The sequence below is a fragment of the Centruroides vittatus genome, unplaced genomic scaffold (genome assembly GCF_030686945.1).
Source record: "Centruroides vittatus isolate TY-2023 unplaced genomic scaffold, ASM3068694v2 contig_943, whole genome shotgun sequence".
Classification (NCBI taxonomy): Eukaryota; Metazoa; Arthropoda; class Arachnida; order Scorpiones; family Buthidae; genus Centruroides; species Centruroides vittatus.
In genome coordinates this window covers 1049628-1067673 of record NW_027122626.1, presented here as the reverse complement: position 1 = coordinate 1067673, position 18046 = coordinate 1049628, and the positions used below count along the sequence as shown (strand labels likewise).

General features: G+C 27.7%; 1 protein-coding gene across 1 annotated transcript in view; it reads left to right on the top strand.

Moving 5' to 3' along the window:
- LOC136985030 (rab GTPase-binding effector protein 1-like) overlaps positions 1–18046 on the top strand; it is a 67793-nt gene that overhangs the window by 30464 nt on the left and 19283 nt on the right. The window contains exons 6-9 of the mRNA XM_067282220.1: positions 7651–7863; positions 12453–12588; positions 16787–17044; positions 17191–17309. Of these exons, the coding sequence (XP_067138321.1) occupies positions 7651–7863; positions 12453–12588; positions 16787–17044; positions 17191–17309 (726 nt within the window). The remainder of the gene's footprint in view (positions 1–7650; positions 7864–12452; positions 12589–16786; positions 17045–17190; positions 17310–18046) is intronic.

Sequence of the window (18046 nt, the reverse complement as noted above, 5' to 3'; positions counted from 1 at the left end):
TAAAGAAGTTCTTAAAAGGTCGACGGTTCTGGTCGGATGTAGAAGTGCAGCAGGCAGTTTTGGACATCTTCAAGCAGCAGAAACAGGAGTTATATCAACATGGTATATTCAACCTGGCAAAGCAGTGGGATGCTTATCTAAATGGTCATGGCGCTTTTGCATGACTGGCATACCAAATCTCGACTGTACAGCCTTCAAACGGAAACTTTTTGATCATGCCTTATACTTTCATATGTTCTTCATATACATTATAAGCTATTAAATCATGTACAAGTCTAATTTATAAATTAAAAACATTTTTATGCAACTTTTAAAAATAATTTTGTATATTAAAAATAATTGATTAATTTAATAAAGCAAATTAAACGTTTCATCCTATGTTTTGTTTCTGGATATTAATATTCAACTTTTAATTTTTTTTAATGTATTGTAAATACATAATGTCAATTAGCACATTTTATATTATTAACGTGTTAAGAAATGCATGCCATTTTATTGATTATATAATCCATCAATGTTATATATTAATAAAACATAATGGCTTCAGTAACCTGAATAAGTACAATAATAGTAATTAAAATATCTTTCATGTGTATCACAATCATTTTTTAATATTATTATTAAATCATGATTTTAGTATTTTGATGTTTTTATATTGCTGATATGAGGCAGAGTTGGCAACTGTTGAAAATTCCAGTCTGTGGATTATGGAAGTCATTGGATAAAGAAGTGTGGATTAAAGAGGTACTACTGTATTAATATCAGAAAATTTTCACTTCAGTGGATTTGTAAAACACACATTATAAATTCTGTAAAACAGTTAATCTTTCAACAGTTTTATTAACTTAATTAGATCAGATAGTCTAAATTATACACTGTTTAAAATTTTTTAATGCTAAAATGATTATAAAAAGTATTAAACCGTATTTATCGTTTAGTAATGTTTTTCATTGAAAAAGTACATATAATTACATAAGATAAATTCAGAAAATCACTTAGATGATTAAATAATGCAAAAATCTGTCATAAAATTTCCTTATAGTACATACAACCTTTGTTCTCAAGGTAAAAAATTTATCTTTTGCCTTTTGAATATAAGATAAATTTTTTATCCAGTTTAATTTTTATTTAAATTTTTCTAATAAAATTTAGTTGATAAGGGTTAATAATATAGAGGATTTTGAAATCAATTAAAAGATATGAATATTATTTTATTGCTTGATCAAATAATAATCATTTATAAAAGTCATTCCTAGATATTTGTTATTTCTAGTGTTGATAGTTATGATGATGATACATTATTATTGACATTACAAAAAAATTTTATAAAAAATTTTAGCATATAAAATACTTAAATATTTTCATATGTTCTTCATTTACATTATAAGCTATTAAATCATGTACAAGTCTAATTTATAAATTAAAAGTTTATACTGAAATTTTTCTAAAGATTGTAAATTGATCTGAAACTATTAATGGTAGAAAATTCTGTAACTTATAATAGTTAATACCTTATTTATATTTTCAAAAATTTATTTGATTTGTAACTGCATTCTTACTATATGAATAAAATGTATTTGAAGTTTGTATTTGAAGAAATACAAACTGTTAAACAATGTAAGAAATGAACAAGGAAGCAATTAGACTGGATAAAATTTAAAACAAAAGATATTTAAATACAACGAAAACTTTTAATGAAGGAATGAATGGTTGATGATTGTTTATGGTCATCCTAAATGGCCATCCTTGGGTTCTATGCTGAAAGTCTTTTGTAGTTTAGAACCTGAAGATGGTGTTTTCGGCTTGAATATATGTATTCAGTGATTTCTGGAAAAATTGTAATGGCACATGAAAGTCTACATTTGGCTTTATCATAATAATGTCTTTTTTTTTAAAAAAATAAGTTTTATGTTTAAAGATGTTCTTGACTTTACAAATAGAAAAACTGTTCGAGACAGTCTTAATAAATTGCAAGTTGCAAAATCAGTGATAACTGATGACCATTGCATCATTATATAACCTACACACTTTCAGACTGGCTTTTAATATACTTAATCCATGAATTATTTGCAAAACATTACATCATTAATTCACTAGAAAGTTTCTAAAGTTGTAAAATATTAAACTATTTCTTAAATAATAAGAGAAAATTATATGAAATGAGTATATTGTAAACATAATATGAGTTCTAATTAGAGTACAGGTAGACCTCCTACAACGGTACCTTTACAACGTGTTTTCGCTCCAACGCGGCTGGAAAAACACAGAAATTTTCTTACAATGCGGTACTTTTCAACACGGTTTAGGGTATTTAGAAACAAATTATCTTTCACATAACAGAAAAATCGCAACGGATTGCATAAGTGCAGTGGAACTTGATGGAACAAGCTCAGATCTTGAAATAAGACCAGTCAAACATTCTCGAACAACTATAATAAGTGACGATGAGGACTGAATTTGAGCACAACATTATTTTTCTTTTTGATTTCGACTTGAAATCATAATCTTTTTAGTTTTTATATGATGTTGAATTTTATTTAAGCTTTTTATGTACATAAATTTAAAAAATGATGAAAATGTTACACCATAAAAGGCAGTTTTTCTATTTTTAGAACTGAATCCCAGTTTTTGTATTAAGTTGGTGTCTCCTATAACGCGATTTCCCACAACGCGGTATTTTCAAGGAACGTATCTACCGCGTTGTAGGAGGCCTACCTATATTCATAAATTAAATAATTTGTATAATTAAAATAAATAAATAATTTTGTTGAAATCTTTAGAAATTTTTTTTGTCTAATTCTTTTAAAAGTAATGAAATGTAACTACTGTAAATAAAATTTTACATATAAATTAACTAATATAATTTTCTCAGAATAATGTAATATAATATGAACAACTAAGAAAACTTTTGCTTTATCTTTTATCAATAAATCTATTTTTCAAAGCAAAACACAGATCTTCAGCACATTTATGAGAAAATGAAGCAAATACAATCATAATTTATAGTATTAATCACTTCTATGTTTGTTATCTATGAAGCCAAAACAATATGACACAAAAAAGTTTCAGTATGGGAGAATTTTTCAATAGAAAATTGCTTTGCATAATTACCAAGCTATTGGAATTACATTGTGTGGAAGTTTATTATTTGGGAAGTCAAATGAAAACAGGTCACCATGCATAGAACTCAAGGAATGTGAAAGTTGGCCATACTGATGTTTACAGATTATACTGCAATCTGTGGGAATGAAGACTGAACAATGACAATTTGCACATACATGCTCATTATTTGTTTATTGTACTTCAAGTAAGATTAGCAATATGTGTATCCAATATTAGAATTGGAGGTGAGTAAAGGACAGAAGAGAGATGTGGTTCGTTTTTGACTGCAGAGAGTGTTGGAAGACAAGAGATTGCTGCATGTCTTCTGTGTATGACAAACAGTGCATTTCACATGTACAGTGTACATGTGCTGGAGTGACATAAGAGATTCTGAGATGGATGTGTCACTGTGAGATGATAGGCTTGTGTTCAGGATAGGTTCATTGCATCATTATGCCTGATGTTATTGTGCAGGGTTATGGTCTAATCCAGGAAAACCAACAGATCACAGTGGAAGAACTTTGTGTTTTGGTGGGTATAAGCCATTGTTCCATACAAGTAACTTGAAGTAATTTAAGTGCAATAAAAAAAAAAAAGAGAGAATGCATGTGCAGGTTGCCACTGTGCTGCCCTCATTCCTCACAGATGGCATTATCATTTGTAAACATCATGTTGCCAACTTTTGCACGTCTTGAGTTCTATGCATGGTAACCCATTTTCATTTGATTGCCCCTAAATATTATTTCATTGAGAAAAAAGGAAAAGACAATTTATTTGAAATTGGCTGCTGTTCTCAATATTTTTTAAGTTGTATGATGAAAAGAAGCACAGACATTTTATATTTTGTGAAATGTTCATTAATCAAGACAGAACAGTATATCATTTCTGTGTTTATCCTTGGTTAGAAATTTCAGTGCTAAACTTCTGTGCTTAATAACATGATTCTCTTTGTACTTTGTTTTCGAAAGTGATTGAATGATTCTAAACTATGAAAATTTATACACTGGAAATTCTATATGAAAGAATTTTATTTATCAATTCTCCTTATTTTTAAATTCAAATAATAATTAATTTTTAAAGCATATTTTAAAAAAACTTTACCAATTTTCTTTTATAAATAAAAATAAAATTGTAAAAAGATTGATTCTTGTAAACATTCCAGATGGATGGAAAATGATAAATGGAAAAATTATCTTTGTACATAAATGACAAAAAATGAACTTTGGATATTAGTTTGTTTTTAGCATAAATTAAACATATCAAAAGTTTCATTACAGTATTTCTTTTTACAAATAATCCTTCAATAAAACCTTTAACCGGTGTGGGGTATAATTAATTTATGTACGCTAACGTTTTTGGATCTCTCCCTGGGTCCTTTCTCAAGCTACGTTCTTTGTAACGATCCGTTATAACGAAGATCAGCAGTTTTTGGAACGAAATTTGAACTAGTGAAGTTTGAATTCAACAGGAATCATGAGCGATCTAGTTTAGAAAATTAAAGTCATTACGTAATGATCGTTATCTAAGAAAATGGTTTATGTATTTTTATACGAATAAAATCCGTATCAGTGCAGGTCGGGAGTTGGAGAAAATGTGCGATGAGGTCCCCTAATTATTATAAAGATCCTTGCCCATTTAATCCAAATTATCTTTCTGGAACAGGGCTTGCCACACTAAGGATAAGGTGATTTTATCCCTTGAGTTGATAGGAGAAGATGAGTTGTAGGCTTTGCAGATTTCAATCTGCTTGCTTAAGAGTTGCCTTTCTGAAACAGGCCTAGCGTGGCAAGCCCTGTTCCAGAAAGATAATTCGGGTTAAATGGGCAAGGATCTTTATAATAATTAGGGGACCTCATCGCACATTTTCTCCAACTTCCGACCCACACTGATACGGATTTTATTCGTATAAAACTACATAAACCATTTTCTTAGGTAACGATCATTACGTAATGACTTTAATTTTCTAAACTAGATCGCTCGTGATTCCTGTTGAATTCAAACTTCACTAGTTCAAATTTCGTTCCAAAAACTGCTGATCTTCGTTATAACGGATCGTTACAAAGAACGTAGCTTGAGAAAGGACCCAGGGAGAGATCCAAAAACGTTAGCGTACATAAATTAATTATACCCCACGCTGGTTAAAGGTTTTATCGAAGGATTATTTGTATATTTCTCCGGTGTGTGTCGAGTATTTATTTATTTCTTTTTAATTACTTACACAAAAATGTTTTTATAATGAGTGGTTTCTACATTGATTGATATTACACATGTAAACAGAATTATTGTGGGGATCTTATTTCAACAGAATCTTAATGTGTATTCTCAATGGGATTTGAAAATATATATAATGAGGTTATTTTTTCATTAAAGTTATCTGTACGGGATTGTCATCTTTTGACATATAAAATTCTTATTCTTTTCTTTTTAAAATTCTTATTCGGTTAATACATCTTGAAATGACTATCCATATATTCTTCTAATATGTCTAAAATCTCATCAGCAGTTTTGTCTAGTTTAAAACAAAACTTAATACTTATCTGTTATTTATGATGATTATGATTTTCTTTCTCTAAAAAAATATGAATTTATACTTTTTAATTTTTTGTGTTTTATTTAAATTCAATTAACTAACTTTTTGAAACCAACCTATTTTATTAGTTTATTTACTAATAAACTAATATAGTTGAAAGATAACTATTGAATATACTTTTTTCAAAAATAAGGACTGACATTGGTCTTCCTAAGATGTTAGAAATTTTTTTGAAGCAGTGTATTATTTTGAGAATAATTAACAGAGTTTTAAGAGATAATCCAGAGATAAAAATGTTATGGGTAAAATGAACATTTAAAATGTTACTTATTTCTGTTTTGACTAATGAATTTTATAGTTCAGAATTAATTCTTCAGATGTTAACAATAAATTTAATAATTCATTATTTAGTTAATTTTGTAGTTTGCTGGAATTGCAAGATGTAGTTTATTAGTATATATATAGTTTCTGGTTAAGTTAATACAGGATTGTGTAGTTAATTTATTTTTTATTTTGGTTGGATATGTACTGTATATATGTATGAGATTGAAGTTAAAACTCTGAACTTAAGATACTATTAAGAAATTATGGATTCTCAAATTATGTGAAGGTTGCATTCTAAGTTAAATTTTACATAATATGAATAAAATTTTGTCACTTAAGTTTATGGTTGGTGCTAGACATCAAAAGAAATAGTTGAAAAACACACACACAAATATATATATATAGTTAGATGACCATATGGCTGAGCCTATAAGGTGTTACTTGGAGCTGATCCTTGGAGGATTCATTTTCTGAATCCCTGAGAGTACTAGGGCTCTCAGGGATTCTGGAATGAATCCAGTCAGCCAATACATCAACAACTGCTGTAAATAATGGGCTAACTTTTGGATATATACGATTAAAGATTAGAAATAAATTTGGCACTTGAGGTAGGCATTAGGCGCCATCTCTTATTAAAATTCATAATTATAATAATTTAAATAATAATTTAGATTAAACTGGAAGAAAACAATCGTCTCGAAGTGGGACTTGAACCCGCAATTCCTGCTTACCGTGTGATTGCGTTGCCAGTTATGCTACCTGGACCAAAGGTCCGGGTAGCATAACCGGCAATGCATAGAATCCAATCAGACTGAAAAACCCCAGAAATTTTTCTGGGTGAGGATATGTCCTGGATGTGTCAAGCCCTATCATTCCTCACTATCCAGCTGCCTCATTGTGGGCCTGGCTAAACAATAGATTTAATTTAACTTTTCTTCAAGATGTTTACGGAATGGATTTTCAAGTGGTCAATATTTTCTGAACAATATGATATGTAAATATTTTTATTAATAGAAGAAGTATAACTATGCTAAGCATATAATTTTGAATAATTTTTCCTGTTTTTTTTTTAATATATATTTCACAATATGTAATTTGAGAACCCACTGTACTAATTAAGACATTATTAACAGATTACTTTTTAATATTATTTTTAAATTTGATTATATTTAATATAATTACTATTGTATAAAACTATTGTCTCTGTAATTTAATAACTACAGAAATGATTATAAATCTTTATTTTATTTAATAAAGAGAGATAAGATTTTTTAAATTTGATTTAACAAATAAATTATTTTATATGTTATAATTATTTTTTTAGTATATTTGTTATTTTTACTGTGATGATTTTAATGAAAGATATTTATTCATCTGAATTTTATTAATGAAACATTGTTTGTGTTAGGAATTTTGAATAAATGTGCATTTATTATTATTTTTTTATGCTTATTCCATTATTGTTTTGTTAATTTTGTTTCAATATATTTTTCAAATTATCTTAATCAAAATATTAGCTTTTTATTTTAGTATTTTATTTTTAATATTTTTTTTATATAAAACATTTTTAACTTTAATATTAAATTATCTTCATAAGGCTGAAAATTTAATTTGATCTCAGTTAATTGAAGTTGAATAAATTGCTTTATATTTGAAAAGATGTAATATTAATTTTTAAATATTTTATACCTTAGGCACAGGAAGATGCTGAAATGTTGAGATCTTTAGTTGTACCTTTAGAAGAAGAAATAAAAGCCCTCAAAGATAAATTACGATCTACTGATGAACATCTGAGGATGTATGAGACTGCATTCTCTGGATTAGTTAAAGGTTTAGGATCTGATTCACTGGCTGAAATGTTAAAAGGAAAATCTCCTGCTGAAGTTGTTGGACATTTAGATGATAAAGTAAATAATTATATATATAATAGCTATAATATATTTAAGATAATATATTTAAAAAACTTTATATTTGTATTAATTTATCTCAGACTTATTTAACTTTATTTTTAACTCAAATAAGTTAAAATCATGATTTTTCTAAGAAACAGTAGATTACAAGATTGAACATTTATTACCTGATAAGTAGACAAAATTATCTTTCTTCTGATATTTTAATGTTGACTCTTAATTACTTTGGAAAATTTTTAAAAAATTGCCAACCGTTTTGCCAGTTTTAGATTTTTTTCACCACTTCAAATTATTTATCATAACCAGTTTTACTTACTAATTAATGCAGGTGCTGGTAGCCTTATCAGTTTGGAGTCTGGAAAGCAAAAGTAACATGTTGAGATGTCATTTAGAAATAGGAATCATTTCTGAATAATTTTTTAAGGAATAATTCTGAATAATACATTTTATCACATTGCTCAAACAGTATTTTACAGGTTCTGTCATTTCAAAATTTTTGTGCAAGAAAACTGCCTTCTGTTTTCAATGTCACTTCCTACTTTTCTGTCCAAACTTGTCACATGACATCATGACATCCCTAGATGTGTGGTGCACAGGAGCTTAACATTCTGCTGTTCTTCCTGAAGCATGCTTTGTGATTCAGTTTTATGCTGAATATTAAAATAAGCAGACTAGGGATTTTATTGCCAGTATTATATTTTTACTAAATAAAATTTAACTTACTCGAGCCTCTAACCGGTGTGAAAAATAAATAAATATGACGAAACATTTCAACATATTTACTTATTTTTCATTTATTTATTTATTTATTTTACCTAGCCATTAGTTTTGTTGTATTTATTTATTTTTCACACTGGTTAGAGGCTCGAGTAAGTTGAATTTTATTTAGTACACACATCCCGGTGTGTGTGTGGAAGCTATATTATATTTTTATCACCACTTTAGTAAAAATATTGCCAAGTGGCAATTTTGGTGATATGCAATGTCACCCCTGCTTAAGGCTGATTCTCACTAGTGGTTTTATCTGCTTGTTATTTCTGAGGCAGAGAAAACTGCTTAGTGCTTTATATGTATATACAGTGGGTTATCGGTTAATGAACACTTTTGCGAAAGATTTTTATGTTCGGACAACGAACACCTCACAGAACAAACACAAGAAGTAGTGACGTAAAATAATGAATACCGATTGGTCTTCTCTTGTCTTTAGGCAACAATTTGAAACTTTTTGGAGTGCAAGAGACATTGACATTGATGCTCAACCCGGTATATACTGATCGGATAGTATTCCTCTGAACTTTGAAACTCTGCCTGGTAATTCCAGCCTTTTATTTTTCTGACAGAAACATTTCTTTTATAGTATTTGTGAGACCTTCGGGCAGGCACTCGTTAAATTTTGCGTCGGTTTTTATTTTTGAAAGGTGAGAGTATAATAGCAAATGTAAAGAGTGGGCAGATGATGTCTGATGTTGCTGGGCAGTATGGCTTGAACAGGTCTACAGTAGGCTGCAGTTCAATCTTATCTAAGAAAGATACTGTATAATCAAGGAGACTCAAGCAGCTGAAGGAGTAAAAAAATCACATCTGAGAAATAAAGAACATTGAAGAACTCATAATGGAACCTGAAACAGATCTGACGACAGAAGAATGCCAAGAACTCTTGAATGAAGAACACCAAGAAACTCGGCGAGATATGTTTTCTTCTGAAAAAGAGAATTAATGCCGATATCTGCTATTAAACATCTTTTGAAGAAGTGGGAGGATGTTAGAACAATGGTCTTAGAATAGCATCCAAACCAGGTTGAGGCTTGGGCATCTCTACAATTACAATGCTATTAATTACTTCTGGAAAATCCTGAAGAGAGAAAAGCAATCGACATTAGACATATTCTTTAACCCCCATAAATGGAAAAAACATGACTAATAAAAATGCAAGACTGTGTATATATGTATTTTTACTATTACATATAAATAAACGTAGTGAGAAAGTATATATATTTATTATTTTTTGGGGTCTCCAGAACGAATTAATCAAATTCCCATACAAACCTATGGTAAATCGATAATTGGTTAACGAACAATTCGGATAGTGAACAAAGTCTTGGAACGGATTATGTTTGTTAACCCCACTGTTTGTGTGTGTTTGTGTGTGTTTGTGTGTGTGTGTGTGTGTGTTTGTGTGTGTGTTTGTGTGTGTGTGTGTGTGTGTGTTTGTGTTTGTGTGTGTTTATGTGTGTCTGAAAAACACCAACCTATAAGTCTTTAGAAGCATTATCCCAGATTTCTGTTCAACTCATAAATATGGATGATCATATTCAAGATACATATTTAGCATAGCAATGTTTGTTTATTTATACAATTGTCATTACATTAAAAAAAGAACAAAAAATTATTATAGCAGGTAGAGGATTATTACAAAATTATGCTAAATTAAGATTTAAAAATGATTTAATCAGAGAGATAAGATTAAATAATTATGAAAGTTTTCAGGTAAGTCAGTCAAAGTAAGTCAATAGAAGTGTAGTAAAGCAATAAATCAGTAAATTAAGTATTGTATTTATTTGATTCTGCTATTGAAGTTATGTAAGACAGTGATGTTTTATAAGATATGATTTCCATAAGCTACATTTATAAAACTGATTAATTAATTAATTTATTACTTCATTTCTGAACACAATAGGTAAAACTCAGATGTACAGTACTTAAGATGACTACCCCTCACTTAAAACAAACTAAACAAACCTGCAAACCTAATGTGATTAAATTAGTAATATTTTATATTTTATGATTGTAATTTCCTTATTATTTTGCAGTTTTTATGTTCAACTTTTATATATTTAACAATTTAATGGAATTATATCTTTTTTTGAGCCATATGGTTACTTAGCTAAAAAAAAATATCATACTGAACTGATAAATTGGAATTGTATCTCTTATTTATTAAGAGATGAGAATTTTCATACAAAAAACCTTTTGAAAATGTATTTTATCTTAGCTTTAGTCAAAAAATAGCTATTAGGTATAAGATTCTATGACAGCAAAAATTTCAACAGTTTTTTTTAATGTTAACTATAAATAGATTTCAGGTTTGAACTTGGGATCTAAATTCAAATCTGTTTACAGTTAAATGTTTGATGTCATAATGAAATATAAAATATCTTCAAAAATGTTTAATGAAAATAAGAAATATGTTTTCTGAATTATATTGGACTATATTTTTACTACAACTCAAAAGTTTAGAAATTTTGTCATTAAAAGTATTAGTGTTGATATTTACAAGCAAAATACTATTTATACATAAAGAATCTAACTTTTTATTTATTTCCCTGATTAAACAAATAAATAAGTTACAAAATGCATCAAAAGTTTTAATTCAAAACATTTATTTTAATCACAAAAATATATTATATAAATCACACTTGTTTCATAAATTTAGAAAGTGGCAAAATCTGTTTTATGAATTTAAAAACTCAATAATATATAGATTACTTTACATGTTTTGTTTAGTAATTTAACACTTGCTATTGTGATTTTTATTTCATTATGGGCAAATTGAGCAGCTAACAAAGGAAGAAAAAATTAAGATTTCTGAAAAAAGGTGATTGAGTAAATCAATAGAAGATATTGACAAAGATTTAAATATATCATTACCAGCTCTTTTAAAATGTTTGAAATGAAAACATGAAGACAATGAAATTCTAACATCTACCTCTAGTCCCAAATTACTTAACATTTAATTAATAATAATAGTAGCAATGTAGTCTGATATAATTCGGCAATCATTTGGCTTTAAAGAGATCAAAGTTAACAATTAATTACAATATTAAAATTTCTTGAGAAGTCAGATTTCAGAATACAGTCTCTGTATTATAGTAATGTGATTAGAATTTCTTACAGAGAGTGAGACATTTTTGGTATTGGAATTAGCTTGTTTACTGTTGTATGAGCTAAAGGATTGTAACCTGGAGCTTTTAGTATTTGAATACCTGGCACAAAATGAGAACTTTTTAGAAATAAAAAGTTCTCATTTGATAATTTCATCTTTAATTGGAATCATCTAGTACTAATTTGAATGAAACCCAGTAACAAAATGTTTCTTGTGTGTGTAATAAAAATGATTTTACTATTAAAATGAAGGTAACTGGGGAATATTTACCTAGTATAGTTTAAGGTTAAAAAAAATACTAACACTTTTTCAAAATGGAAAACCTGCCAAAACAGAAAAAATATTCAATATCATGCTATTTTGGTTTATACAGGTTTTATTGTAAAATAAATGCTAAAAATATAGTCTTAAGCAAATTAATGTGCGTGTAAATTATGAAATAATTATATTTAACAGTTCAAATTTCTTTTTTGTAAATTTGAAGTTTATTAAATATTACAGTTTTTGCAGATTATTAATATTTTATTATTGAATGTTTTAAATATTAAACATCATTTAATTTCAGTAGATAAATGTGGTAGCTTAAATGTTGAACTTTACTGCATGTTATGTATGTGATTATTATTTTCTTTACATAGGAAAAGAAAATTTACAAGAATTTATCTAAAATAATTATTTTTTAACTATATCTTATATTTTTCAGTTAACTAGTTTAAGCCAAGGACTTCAAGCAGAAAAAGCTTCTAGAAGTGATTTAGAAATGTACGTTGCTGTCTTGAATACACAAAAGAGTGTAATGCAAGATGATATGGACAGAATAAAGAAAGAGTTACAAGAAGGTACATTTCTTAAAATAAAAGTTTCAAATATACAAGATGAACAAAATTTTGATATGCTTAGATATAATCATTGAAATTATTTTTTATGTATTAACCTGCACTGCTAAAAGAATTTAATTTTATAATGTTATTGTATGGGTTTATTTTAAAACTGATTTGTACCAGTTAATATATAAATAATTTAATAAGAGCTGAAGGAATTAACGTTTGCATTCATATAATTTAGATAAGTCTAAATAGATTTTAAAAAGATAACATTTTTTTATATCGTTTAGACAGTTATTTCCGTCATTAGAATCACAAAATAAATTGATTCCAACAGTTTTATATATAATTATTGTAGATGTGGAAATTGAGTAGAAAACTATAGAATTTTTTATGGTGTGTGTGTGTGTGTGTATGTGTATATCATTGTCATTTACATTGCCATATGAGATATGAATCAAGTGATATATTTATGCATCAAGAAGCAACAGGAGTCTTAAAATTTTTATCACTAAACATACAAATGATGCATAGTTTAGATACTGAAATATCAGGGATTTTCTTACTTCAGTATGTTATAGTCTAAACTTCTTCAAATTTTACTTTCTAAAATATTAGCTTATTGTTATTTATACAAATATTTTGAGTCTGCATACAAATTATATGAAAATCAGAACAGTGATTAAACTTTCTTTCATTCACAATTTTTCAGTTATATTTAAAGAACTACTACCAGAACACTTCATTCATTAGAACCTAATTTTAGATTTTGTTTGGTCATTCCCAGATTGTTCTTATCTAAAACTAAAGAGAAAGAAATAATTACTGTTGTAAAAAAATACTCTGTTTCTTGAATGATTTGAGCATTTTCATGTATTTCCTAGATTTAAATTTCATATATTTTAATATTTTTTTTTCCTTGCAGAAAATAGAGAAATTTGTTTAATTCTTAAATGAGCAGGAATACTTAAAAATAAATTTTTAAAATATAATTAATTATAGATAGCATAATTATAAATTACAGAAAATTTACTAAATTTTCTATATCAATCTTTAAATTATTTTTTTAGTAAAATTGATTGCAATATACAGTCAAACCTGTTTTTATGCAGTGGATAGGGATCGCATTAAAAAAAACGCATTAAAAAAATCACACGAAACTTCACGAATGGCTGTAAAAAATAGTTTTCGCAACACAATTAAAAAAATATTTTTTTTTTATGCGAGTCAACAGGGATCGCATAAAAAAAGTCTCACATAGAAAATAACTCAAAACCGTACGAAATAGAATTTATTGACAACAGATGCCAGCACTCGACTGCATCGTCTGGTCTATCGTCTGTTTTACATATTTTTGTCCAGGTGGTGTTTTGTTGACTTAAAAAGTAAATTATTTCATTTTTTGCATATTCATGCAATAATATTACTATAATAAGTGCACTTATGCTATAATAAGTTTATTTAGCTATAATAAGTCAACGTGAGACATGACAAATCGCACGAGACTAGTCGCCAACTATACCGCACAAATAAAAAATCGCACAAAAAAAACCGCACAAATTAAAAATTCGCATAAAAAAATCGCACAAAAAAAGACTGCATAAAAACAGGTTTGACTGTATTTGATAATAATGTACAACTGATTTGGATTGCAATTCCATGTATTATCATGTATTCCAATTTAAACTAAATAATAGTCTTCACTTTAGAAATCCAAAATAAAAAAAATTCTGAAAATTACACATTATTTATAAAATAACTGTAAACTTAGGAACTTAAAATAAGATTATAACTTCAAAAATGATATCAAAATAATCAAACTGAAATGTCCACTGAATAAAAAAATGAGAAAAACGAATAAAAAAAAATGAACAGTTTAGCATATTATTATTTACATGTTTATAAATTATGATGCAGTTTGTCAAGTACATTAAATCATAATTAATCATTAGCTTATTGTTAAAATATTATTAATATATTATTAAATTGTTGTGTTTTTCTTGGGGGATCAACATAAACATGTTAAAAATTACCTCTTGGAACCAAAATTATCTTGCATGGTATTGTATCATTAAAAAGAAAAAATTTATCTATTTATTTTTTTTACACTTAACATTAAATTGTTGAAAATACTAGATTAGAATTATTAGCATCAATTGAATTAAAATAAGAAAAAAACTTTAAAGAAAATTTTGCTTACTAAATTTTTGTAAATTGTCAAAAATATAAAATACAGAAATAACATAAATTTTAATCTGAAATGTTTTCAGATTCATTTGTCTCAATCATTCATGATAATATATCAGTTTGAAATAATTTAGTGATATTTGTTGAAGAAAAATTAAAAAAAAAAATGTTTTAACAAAATTTAGAATTTGTCAATATTTTTGTTTATTATTATAATTATTTTAAATACATAGATAATAAGTACACATTAAAATTAAAAAGTCATATTACTTTCTATCTCATAATTCTGTTAACATGTATTTGTAAATAGTTTTATGCATTTTATGCATGTATTACAAATTTATTATTCATTTAGAAAAAAAATTCATTAATCTTGCTGCATTATTCAAAAATAATAATAAGTGCATATGTCCTAGCATTATGTATTATTTGTCATTACATTTGCTTATTTTTTTAATATCTCTCTGATGCTAGAAAGAAATTTCATATTGTTTTTTAATCAAAGTAATTGTATTAAATTTTACATTAAATCAAATTAAAACTAAAATTTCATAATAGACTTCTTGTATCTAGAATAGATTGTTTAAAAATTGTAGAACACTTACAATTTTGATCATGAACAATAAAATGGCTTGTGATTCTCAACCATTGTGCCATGGCACTTTAGTGTGTCATGAAATTTTTGAAGTGTGCTGCCACTGCTCATACCTATATATAAGCAACGCCTCAGACAAGTAGTTCAATTGGTTCTACCTTCCTAGGGCGTGTTTGGAAATTGTAACCAGTGTTACTGGCTGTGCATGTTTGTTTGCACATGTGAGGTCAAGCACTGCCATGAGTTGCTATATTCTCAGAACAAACTTTATGTAGCCATCACTTCAGATTTTTTAGGGTGAAACATAGCATTCTGAGTTGTCTCATCTTGATCCAGGAAGTCAAGATGTCATTGCAGTCCCAGAAAACAGTAATTGTAACTTTTTCCACTGAGGGAACTGCTTTGAATGTATTTGCTTGAGGTGAACTTCTTATGTCTGTACTCCATGGACTGATGTTTCATTTCAGGATCATAGTAGTGTGCCCAGGATTTGTCGCCAGTCACAATTCTGTGGAGGTTGAGATGATGGTGCTTCATCATCATCATCATCTGTGTCATAGCCAGCCAAGAATTTTACAAAAATTTCCTTTTACTGGTATTTCATTTCATCAATAAGGCATTGGGTCAACCAATGCATATAAACTTTCTTGTATTGCAGTGTGTTCTGGATAATGTGTTAAACTCCTTTATGTGAAATGCACAAAATCTCTGTAATATCTGTCTGCCTGCATCACTGATTCTCATGAACCAATCCAACAGTGCCAGCCATCTGCCTTTGTTATGTGCAGATAGACACTGGTCATTCACTGCATACTTGATCATTAAGATTCATTTCAGCAGGATTCTTGTCTTTCACAGCCCTTAGCTAATTGTATTGAGAATAATGCATACATCTTCATACATGACACTCAAGTGTCAATGGATGTCAGTCGGAGCTACACTCTCTGTAGTAAGCAATTTGATAGTAGCTCATTGCTTTAATCATTCATCCATGTAAGTTGCCATTTCAGATCTTCAATATGCAAGCATGTAGTTGCTGGGAATTGCCACTAGATTGACCTGTGTACCAAGAATCAAGGTAAATCCCAAACCACTTTTGACATAATTTGTCCCATCATAAAAAGTTATAAGAGTGGAGATACAAGGAGATACTTTTTGATACACTACATAATATTAAAGTGAAGTTGCTACTAGCACTACCATCAGGCATGAAAAAAATATATTTGCATTTAACATTTTGAAAAAATATTCTAGACATTCTGGAAGGAATTTTTAAAAAACATTTTTGAGAAAATTTAAGTTTATCATTCTTGTCAATCAGTGAAAATCAATTGATTTAAAATGAAGACAACCTGTGTATATATTTGTAATTTTATTAAATTTCAAAAACTTATTTTTGTATATTATAATAAAAACTATATATTTTTTTAGTTTGTGAACTTTTAGAAAAGGAAAAAAGAGAGCATGCATCATTAAAACGTACTTGGCAAATGGCTAACGATCAATTTCTAGAAGCACAGAGACTCCAGTTTATGGATATGCGTCGAATGCAAAGTGTTTTGACAGCTGAACAGCAGCGTCAAGTTGCTGAAATGCAACGTAAAGATGCAGAAATAATGGATCAGGAAAGACGATTATCTCGTTTACAAATTCCACATCAACTTGAATCTCAAGATAAACCAGAGCCTGGTAATAATTTTTAACTCACAATGAAAAAGATTTAATATAATTTTAATTTTATGATTACTGTTTAAATTAAATATTAATCAACAAATATTTTAAATTAGGTAAATGTTTTAAACAAATTATGTAAAAATATATTATATATTTTCTAGGTACACCATTATCTAGCAAGTTAGCTCGAAGAACAATGTCACCTATGATGCATCGTCGATTTTGTTCTGCTGATAGCAAATCTGTAGACTTGTTAGACTCTTTAATATCAAATTCAAATGTAAGTCTATAAATTATTATATGTATTATTTATCAGTTGGTTACAAATATATACAGTCTATTCAAAAATATGTCACAAAGCTTCAGTATATGATTTATCAAGAAATTTAATAAAAAGTAGATAAATTTTTTTATTGTGAATGATAATTTTCAAATATGGCTAGGGCTACATAAAGAAATATGGTTTCCATATTTCTTTATGTAGGTGCTAATGTTGTTAGTGCTATGCAAAGAAATATGGTTTCTATATTTCTTTGCATAGCACTAACAATATTTTATGGATGTTTAATTCTATTATTTGAAGAAATTGATGAACTTCATTCAAATTAATATTAGTATATATATTTTTAGAATCTAACTTTGTTTCAGTTAAATATAGAGTTAATTGTCATATAAACTTGTTTGAACATCAATTACATAAATTACTGAAACAAGATAAACAATGCAATGCTCTTATAAGTGCATGTCCACACATTTGCTATTTGCCTTTCATCAAACTATTTGTCAAACTTTTATCACATAGTGAATACACATGTGCACACATTTGATTATTTGTCAGCAAGCATCAGTTCATTGTTGGAACAATAAATGTTCATCAAAGATCTAGAAAATGGACAATTCTCAAACAATAAATTGTGTCACTGAAATGAGTAGTTCATATCTGTTAATGAAAAAAGCCTAAAAGAAGAAGATAGTAGATGGTATCACTTCACTAAAGCAGAAAAATGTGAATGTAAA